Genomic DNA, 10,492 nt, shown 5'->3' with positions numbered 1-10,492 from the left:
ATACTCATTTAATTCTTGGTGAGATTGCAGGAATTATTTAGTGGTATACGACGCCCATCAAATTGGCGCCGTTGCCGGGGAACGGTGTTAATTAATTTCTTTTTCCTATTGATTCTATTTTATTTTATTTTTTCTGTTGTTTTTGAGTAGGATTTAAATAAAAAAAAACACTCCAGGTTGAGGAAAGAAGTAAAGGAGAGGAAGCTGCCCGGACATAACCCTTTTTTATGGCTGAACCCAGTGCCGCTACTGCGGAAGATGATCTGTTTGCCCAAATGGATCTTGATTCAGAGGCAGAAACAAAAACCGAAGAGGATCCTGAATCCATTTTTATGACTGTGATTGATCCTTTGGTTGATGATTTTGTTGAGAATTTCAGGGAAGATGAGCTCGAGCAAGTTATTCTCAGTGTGCTAAATGATGAGGATGCCAAAACAGAGGAGAATGATGCTATTCGAGAGATTATCATGCAGTTGTACTCCACGGACGAAATTCCAATTCGGCACCTATCGAGCAGGATGCCCAAATCTACCAGCACAGAACCGACTGTTGTGAAGCCATCGGAGCTAGACTTGAAAGAGGTAGGGTTTGGATGTCAGTTTGAAGATTCTGGAGAATTTGGGGTCAAATTGGACACTATGCTAAGTGTGGTGGAGTCAACTGCAATTCTGGAAATTGATGGAGGTTTTGACCTACTCCAAATTCCCGCCATCGTTTCCCTCTCAATTCCACCTCCTCCAAAAACCACTCCAGCCATCTCCACTCGCATATCTCCGCCTGAAACACCACCACCGTCGCGACCCACTCCAGAACCGCCGCCGCAACCACACACCTCCAGCCTTCATCTCCAACCTGCACCCGCCGCTGCTCTCCAATTCCACAATCCAACACCTCCCTGTTCCGGCCATCATATCTTTTCGTCTGCATCTGGAAATCACCACCGCCAACCTCTATTACCGCCCTCCATCTCCACTCGCATCTCTCCGCCTGAAACACCGCCGCCGCCGCGACCCCCTCCAGAACCGCCGCCCTCTGCCGGCATCTCTACAAGGCAGCGTGCACGGTGATGTCCTTCCCTTGTGTTTGATTTTTTTTTTGTTTCTCTTTGTCTTGTTTACTGTCTTGTGTTTTTGTTAGTATTTTGTGTGCTTCCCTTTTTTTATGCTTTTTCTTGTTTGCTTGAGGGCAAGCAACGTCTAAGTGTGAGGATGGGGATGTGTCTTTGTTTTTGTGTGTCTATGTTAAGTCGTTGTGTTGCTTTGCATGTTAGTCAAGTGAGTGTTGGTTTGTTAGTTTTGTGTATGCATGCTGCCAAGTTGCACTTTGTGATGAAGTAGATGACTTGATACTTTTGGAATTTAAAAATTATGATTTTTTGGATGAATCTTTATTAGATGAAAATTGGGATGACGAATAAAGGCAATAAGTGAGTAAAAACCACACATAAGTGAGATTTGAGCTTAATAGAGTAGAGCATTCTCTACTATATTCCTTTTTGAGTGCTTTGATGTTCATGAGGTTGTGATATTAAGTGTGTCATATGTGACAAATGATACAAGGCACTAGGAAAGCCCATTTGGCCTGCGTTTCATTGTCTACCCATACATTAACCCCTAGTGAGCCATTTTTGAAGCCTTGACCATTTTGTTCTTACTAGTCACTAAATATTTAGCCAAGGCCTGTTTTGGACTCTCTCTTTGGCCCAGTGATGCATGTCTAATTTTGAACTTCATTCCATTAATTATTAGAGAAAGTTAAGCTGTGGTTACATGTTCCGATTGCCCAAACTGCTGTTTTGTGCTAGATGATAAGGGTCTGTGATCCGTTTGACCAAACAGTGGCATTGAATTCAAATGGGGTTTGGGAGACGATTTGTGGGGATATTTTGTAGATGATGATTGCATGTTGATTGGGGATATAGAAAAAAAAGGGTGCTGCTGTTTAAAAAAAAATTAAAAAAAAAGAAAGAAAGAAAAAAATTGAAAAAAAAAAGAAAAAGAAGTAAAGAAAACAGAAAAAAATTGTTGCACCAGTTTGAGTTGAGCATGTAATATCATTGTTATTGATGGAGTTTTTTCCCCCAAGATTAGTTGGTTACTTTCTTTCTCTATAAACTTGAAGTTGTGGATTATGGTTTGGATTAGATGTGTACACTTTGATTTTCATTGCTTGAGCCTAGGAACTCCTTTAGATCCTTCCAATCTTATGAATGGTCCCTAGCCCCATTACGCCAAATGAACAAAGTCCTTTTTGAGTCACTATTTGACCGCGACATATCATGACCGAGTGGATCTTTTCTTGTATGTGTGAATGTCCTTAATTGCATTTTGAGCGAATGAGTGAAGTCGTGAGCTGTACTTGCTATTGCCTGATTTTGACTAATTTGATGATAGAGGTGCATTCTTGAGATTCTAAATTTTTCATTTTGAAGGTTGAGAGTTATTTATGAATTACTTAGTTCATCTTGGCAGTACAAGTTACAAGCTAGCAGTTGGCATTTACTTGGCTGTTGTGTTATCGTGTCTCATTTCTTATCTTCCATCTTTCTTTTCCTTTTCATGTGTTAGTGTGTTGAGTCGGGGGAAGGTTGTGTCTGGATAATTATTTTGTACTATTGAGTCTTTTCTTCACTTCATACTTGAGGGCAAGTATGATTCAAGTGTGAGGAGATTTGATGTGTGTGAATTAGTTGTCTAGATTTATGTTTATTATCGTGTGTTTTTATTTGATATTACCCAAGTCGTTGGTGTTTTGGCGCAGGAATTGCGTGGATGGAGAATGAAGATGGCAGATGCCGGGAGATGATGAAAGTCGGGAATTTTGATGAAGTTGGCATGATTTTGAAGAGATAATTAGAGTTGGGCTTGGAGTTATTTATTTTATATTTAGTTAAGCCTTAAACTCTTGTTTTTATTTATTTTTTGGGCCTTTGTGGTGTTGGCCGATTAAGCCCATTTAGTGGGCTAAGAGACGGTTATTTGAGGGATTAAATCCCTTGACCTTGTGCTCCACTCAGCCGCCAACTAGGGAGTATTATATATATTAGAGGATTAATTTAGTTTTGAGTACAGCCGCATAGATTAGTTAGAGGTTAGGTTTTATTTTTAGGCACTACACGTTTTTGTCTTTAGATTAAGAATTGATATTGCTTTTTTTTTGTTTTTTACTTGGAACTTGGCGGCTGGTTTCAAGTGTGCAGTAGGCGAATTTATTTGGTTCAAAAGTGGTGATTCATATTTTTAATTCCATTGCAATTTATTTTCTTAGTTTCATATTTCTTCTATTTTATTTTATTGTTTCTAATTTTATTTTAATAGTATGACTAGCTAAATTTCTCTAATTCGGCGAGAATAATGAAGTATTGATTTAATAATCTGTGAGACCTAATTGAGCCTATAATTGATTCCCGTTGATTTCGATTTGTTCCTTGTGTTTAAAGATAGTTCTTATTTAATTTAAGCCTGATCAACTTAGGTTAAATCGGATTACAGTCAATTGGTTCCCCCAATCCGTAATTATTGGAATAGGGCTGATTAGTGATAAAGCTACCATGTTCGTAGTAGGAATAAATTGGTGGATTAATTATTACTAGCGTATCTAGGATAATTGGTCTAAATTGGGTTTCTTCCTCTTAATGCTATTAGAATATTAAATCTAGGTCTGACGTCTCCAGCTAGGTTATATTTTAATAAGGGAAATAGGCAGGTCTGGCGTCTCCAGCTGTCTATCGACACAGTAAGTAGGAATTGGGGTACGTCCGTTGCGTTTCACGGTATCCTATAACTGGTTGGTTGATAGGTATTAATTAATCTTTGCGTCGATGATCAGAGTCATTAAATTAATATGGATTTATTCGAGCCGAGTTACATTTTCTTTGATTTATTTCTAGTGTGATTTTCGTTGATTTATTTATTTTCTTAGTAAATTAATTTTTCTCTCAATTTAAGGCGTGGTGGCTACACCAATTTTTTTAGATCTTTAGGAAATTGATTGCAATTACCCGTTCTCTGTGGTTCGACCCTGCTTGCTACTAACTATACTAATTCTTAGCTATTGCAGGAATTATTTGCTTGAATTATTTGGTGGTAAACCACAAAAACTTGTTCGCTATTTTATTTAACACGCCGCAAGTGTACATGTGCAATTGTGTACAGTAGCAAGCAAGGTCGTATTCCACAGAGACTAATTATTATCAATTCTTATCCTAAATTATGCTACTCTATCTGGACAAACGAAATGGAGAATTTTGTTTTTAAATTAAATAAATAAATAAATACTGGAAAGAAAATAAATCAAGCCGTGAAACAGAGAAACAGATAAGACAAGATTTCCCAAGGTAAATGTTTCAACATATTCTCCTAATTAACATGTTCAATTCAATTAATAAGACGATTCCTAAGGCAATCTCAAAGCTAGTCCATACCCACTCCCGTGGCATACAAACCGTTGATTACATGCAAGGCTACCGTCCCCGGATCGCACTTCTAACATGTAACTCCTAAAAGTTCCTAGGATTAACGCCCTCACAAATATCAATTCCCTTTAGAATTAAATATATGTGTTCTATGTTCTTAGTTCAGGTAATAATTATCATCTCCCGATCTCAAATTAAAACCTATGATTAAGCTAAATTGGTGGCCAATCAATAAAGCAAATAATTAAAACAAGAACATAGAAAGGAATAACAATCCAATTAATTGAATCAAACAGTCAGAAATTCAAACCATGTTTACTCCCTAAACCCTGGGAAAAAAAGGGATTCTAGCCACACATAGACATATGAACTAGAATACAATTCTCAATAAAACAAATAAACATCCACAAGAAAAACCGTAGTAGAATTGAGAATCTTCAGTTCTTGCTCTCACTCCGTTCTCCGTCTCTCTCAGCTCTCAAAAATACCCAAAATCGCTAAAAAAAACAAATTTTGGGCGGAAATACGCCGACTCGCGCAGCCACGTCGCGCGGCCGCATGGCTGGCCCGCGTGACGAAACAGAACTCCTGACAACTTTGCGCAGTGATTTTGTTTTGGCTCGTTCTCCCTCGTCCGAACTCTGATTTATGATTAGTTTGCGCTCACGAACTCCTATCGAGACGAACTACAACTTGTATTTCATCCAATTCTTCCAAATTCGGCTTCATTATTTCTGAAAATTCGTTCAAACACAAGAAAGTAACAAGTTCTTGACCATAAACGAATATAAGCTCAAATAAACCATCAAACACACAAAATCCTCACAACTAAGCATCAAAAATGACACACCAAGAGGTAAAAATGCATGTTTATCAAGCCCCCAAACTTGAACTATTGTCCGTCCTCGGACAAAACAAAGATGGACCAAGAATGAATCAACAAGAGCGTAGAGAAAAGTAGATAACATTGTGGCTTCAGATTTGTCAACAAAATTATCAACATGCATTTGTATCTCCTATTATCAAGATATCACAATCATGACAAATTCAAATTATGGTCTCAATGAATTGCAATCCTCACCAAAAGGATAAAGAAAATAAGAACTCTCAACTCTCAAGTGTATCAATCAAAAAGGACGTGTATTCGCCCAGTTCAAGCTAAACAAGTACTCATCCATAAGCTTGTCAATCGTCTCACCTCTCCACCACTAAATGTGTGCTCCTATAACCAAGATAAAAAAGGTCTTTATTGAGGGTTGTAATGTAGGCTCTTTGGTAGGGTAGGATATATTTGGCTAAGTGACTAATAAATACTCAATGTAGCACAATCACCAACCTTATAACATTCTAACTCAACAATCATCCACCTATCACAAAAACCAAATTTCCAATACAAAATCCATCACAACACAATAATTAATTCTCATGATATTATGACTTTCTAAAGCATCCTATGTACCCATTTTTTTCAATTCTTTTCTCTCTCTTTTTTTTCTTTTTTTCTCTCTTTCTTTTCTTTTTTTTTTCAACGACTTGTAGGGTACTAGGATTTTTTCAATCAAGATCAAAGTACATAATCCATAAACACACATCTCCACAAACCAACTACCCCATAACAACAATCTCCAAGCTCCCACCCACGGCTAAACCAAATAAAATGGAAAATAAAAGGCTCAAAGGGGTGAACTAGGATCATATATAGTAATAGGACAAATATGGGATATATAGGCTAGCAAAGACGGCCTTCTATCATCTCAAAGTTATTAAGCACACTATGTGGCCTCGAGAGAGAAACCAAGACAAGTTCTAGTGAGACACATGCAAGCTTGAACAATCACTCAAGAATAAGAAATAAGACTGTAAAATGGTGACAGTCAAGGCTCAAATCTCACAGCTTATTTCATTGATTGCAACATCAAAAGAGACCATGCTTATCATTCATCAATCATGCTCAATCTCAACAATATCAACACAAACACATGCAATTTCACAATTTTAAAGCAGAAATCATCATAAGCCAATTATCCATCCAAATCCCTACACAACTCATATCTCCACCAAGGTATCATCACAGAGAAACCACCAAAGCAAGACTAACGAACTCAACAACAAAACAAACAAAAACAACTAAAAAGAAACAATGCACCCACAAAGTGAATAAGTTTGAAAAGGATTTGTGGGGCACAAAAAAAACTAACAAACGAAAAGAAACGAACTAACCAAGATTGGGTTGCCTCCCAATAAGCGCTATTTTTAACGTCGTTAGCTCGACATAACAGCAAACTCATCAAGGAGGCTGGTACAAGCAGTGCTGTGAACAGCTGCTCCCTGTTCCACTCTTGCCAGCCAAAATGCCTCCTTTCAACTTTTGATCACCTGGGTCCTGCCAACAAAAAAGATCCGTATCAAATGTATTAAATACATCAACACTTACCGTTCCCGGATCTTTAGCTTTCTTGGGCACTTCATCTTTGTGGATGTGGCATGGTTCATAGACATGGAATGTTTGGCTTTCATCATGAACTCGCAGCGTGAGCTCTCCTTTCTCCACATCAATTAAAGCTCTTTCCGTTGCCAGGAACGGGCGCCCCAAAATCAGTGGGATTTTGTTTTCATCCTCAATGTCTAAAACCACAAAATCGGCAGGGAAAATAAAATCCCCCACCTTTACAAGCACATTGTCCACAATTCCACGAGGATAAGTGACTGACCTGTCCGCCATCTGCAGCCTCATAGATGTCGGCTTCAACTCCCCAATTGCCAGCTGCTTGAATTGTGTACAGGAAAGGAGAAAACCTTTCTATTCCCCATGATTTGTAAGACTGTGGTGTCAGACTTTAATTGGTTGTGAGTGGCTGGAATGGCCTTGGTAGAGAACCAGTGCATTGTGTAAGCCCTCATGGTCCATAGTAGTATACCTGAAGCCTTAGCTCCAATTCTAATCTTGTTCTTGGTCTGATATTGCTAGCAGCCATTCGAGACATGAAACTTGGTTGAAACATCTAATATTTCCGAACCACCATCTCTGGACCAGATTTAGTAGAATCTTGTACTCAGGCATGAATGCACGTCTGAGTAGCGTCACACTTGATTTTTTTTTTTTTCGTGGTTTAAGTAGTATATCCTTCATCTTGGTAAGGACATATGTGTTGATGAGATATGTTGGCACCATGTCGCCCTCCCTGGGCAGATTATATAAGTCTCAAACGATCTCCACCACCTCCAGGTCCATGGTGATTTATATTATTTTCCCATCCTTTGCTTCGACATCTATTGTAATGGCTGATTTGTAGAAGCCTGTAATTTCATCCACTTAAAAAAAATTAGAACTTCTGAACCTCTCCAGCAACATGGAGAAAATGCTTGATGTTGAAAAGCTTCTGTAACCATTTATACGCAACCTTCTTTGACATAGCTTTCACCTTTTTTATGGAGATTCCATCGAAAGTAGAAGTTTGTTCAAAATTTATCTTGGCAGAAGATATTTTTGTGTTTGAAACTCACAAAATACCAACCATTTACACATATACTCAACCATTGCAAATATCATACACATTTTCATACTCAAACCGAACAATAAAAAATTATTTAGAATAGTGATTTGTACATATATTCACATAAATCATGGAAATTATGTTCCAGTTACATAAACATATATGTATTTTCATCATAAATGCAGATAACCCATTTAAATCTACCTTTTTATAACATGCAATCTTACTGAGAGCTTGAACACTTTAAGAAAATTTTCGGAAGAAGTGATTTGAATTCAAGTGTTTGGAGAGTATTTATATGAAAGAGAAAGAGGTGAAATGATGATTGATGATGTGCGCAGACGTGTACAAACAAATGGACGACAATTTTATATGTGTAATGTCCAATTGTGATCGCGTAGGTTTGAAAAACTATTCGGTGATCATGAAAAACACTTGATAACACTCTGAGCAGAAAAGCTTTACGCCAAATTTATCAAGTGAAAATTATTGCTGAAAGGAAGTAATGTTCCTTTGTCACATAGTTTCAGTAGAATGAATTAAGGTAGACCCTGTAAGGGTACATGCATGCAGTGCTGACAAACATGGTTTTCGTACCTCAATTCCACATGTTTTGTTGTCATTTCCCTTCATGTTTTGCTTGTGAATGCTTGTTTGTGCCCGAATATTTAGTTTTATGAAGTTTTGATTTCTTAGTATAGTTTTTGAGTATCTTCAGGGCAAATCAAGAGTTGATTGGAGAATTGTGAGAGCATAGGATCGAAGTACGTCTCGAGAGGAATCCATGAGCGTGAACGGCGCCCGAATCGGAGCTCGGACGAGGGAGAACGGGGCCGACAAAGTCAGCCGCGCACAGAGGCCGCGGCCGCGGTCACGTGTCGTGGGGAAGGTATCGCCCGCGGTCACCACCCGCGGCCGCGGGGTGGGACCGCAGGCTAGGTGCTCAATTCCAGGGGTGTACCGCGGTCACCACCCGCGGCCGCGGTCTGGGACCGCGGGTCCCCCCCACGGTCACCACCCGCGGACGCGGGGCGGGACCGCGGGTTCCCTGAGTTTTGCCCACGTTTGAGCACCACGGGCGCGGGCCATGACCGCGGGAAAAGAGCGGAGTCGCGTTTTTCAGCCCTTAAACCCCATTTTCCCCCTTTTTCTCTCATTATTCTTCTTCTCCATCACTCATCTTCCCCAACACTCCACACACTAAACCCTAGCCTCCTTTAACACACCCATCTACCATTGAAGACCATTGAAGAGAAGAGAAGGAAGAAGAAGCTCATAAATAGGATTTGTCATTTCTTACTCTCTCTTTCATTATGTACACCTTTAACTTTGATTTATTGTGTTTGAACATGTTAGGCTAAATTTCTCTTTGATTTGGGGATTAGGCTAGATGATTATTGTAATGGATTGATTATTTATGCTCAATATAAATCTTGTTTGTTCATTTGCACATTATCTTTTCAAACCCTTGATTTATTTCTTGTATGGATTGTTGGCCACATTCTATGCATTTCTAATTTGCACTTTGAATCGAGAGAGGATAATTGCAATAGATAAGGTGTTTGAAACATATCAATTCGATAACCGGGAGGTTGAGAGTTGGGTGAGAGTATGTCGATCTTTGTGTGCTTTTGGGAGTTATAGGTTAGAAGTCGACCGGGGACGGCAACTATGACCCGTAATCTACCGCTCTAGTCGTCCGGGAGGGGGCTAGAACTAGTTGGGAGATCACTCTAGATAATTAGGATTGTCAAGATTAATATTGAGCTATAATTGAAGTCTTTTGCTTAATCATCGATGCCTAGTCCCTAAATCGCTTTAATCATCTTATTAATCCACTTGCTTATTTGGTTTTATTTGTCTTTGCACTTGTTAAGTAATTAGTAGATAATCAAATCAATCACTCCATCGTTTAGTCTAAATAGCTATAGCATAATGACTTAAGGTAATCACTAGAATTTGACTACTAATCCTTGTGGAATACGACCTTGCTTCCCTATATTGCAACTACACCGTATACTTGCGGCGTAGTAAAAATAATAGCGAACAAGTGCACGATTGGAAATCACCAACCACACCTAATGAAATCAAAAGTTTCTTAGGATTGGTCGGAAACTATCGAAGGTTCATTAAATGATTTTCTAAGATAGCGAGGCTAATGGTACAACTGCTAAAAAAGGAAATGAAATTTACTTGGACTGACGAGTACGAGAAGATTTTGATCACGCAAAGTTTTCGATTTGTGTTGAACCCACATGGTTATTATAGGAGGAGTTTGAGAAAGATTCATTGGAGTGCTCGTTCAAATTTGCCTTTTGTGATTCGTTGAAGAAATCTTCCCGTTGGTGGTAGGTGAGATGTCGCTTTAACTTTTGCAACATCGTACACAATCTTTTGAACATACAGATTATTTGAAGATATTTTTTTAGACAAAATACAATTCAATTGAATACTTCAATAGCTTTATAATCTGAGTACTTCAGTTGACAAGTTAGTGGACTTTGAGTTGGTTGACTATCCTTTTGTACTAATCTGTACACTTAAAATGACTAAATATTAGTTCAAAAATTGGGTTGATCAGTAG

General features: G+C 38.5%; 1 protein-coding gene across 1 annotated transcript; it reads left to right on the top strand.

Annotated features, from left to right (window-relative positions):
- Positions 1–227: 227 nt before the first annotated feature.
- On the top strand, positions 228–1,067 carry LOC130994333 (formin-like protein 3). The gene has a single exon (XM_057919380.1). The coding sequence runs from the start codon at positions 228–230 to the stop codon at positions 1,065–1,067; it is 840 nt and encodes a 279-aa protein (XP_057775363.1).
- Positions 1,068–10,492: the final 9,425 nt, after the last annotated feature.

This window comes from Salvia miltiorrhiza, chromosome 7 (genome assembly GCF_028751815.1).
Source record: "Salvia miltiorrhiza cultivar Shanhuang (shh) chromosome 7, IMPLAD_Smil_shh, whole genome shotgun sequence".
In the NCBI taxonomy this organism is placed as follows: domain Eukaryota; kingdom Viridiplantae; phylum Streptophyta; class Magnoliopsida; order Lamiales; family Lamiaceae; genus Salvia; species Salvia miltiorrhiza.
The sequence above is the reverse complement of the archived record's forward strand: the minus strand, read 5'-3'. Positions and strand labels throughout refer to the sequence as shown.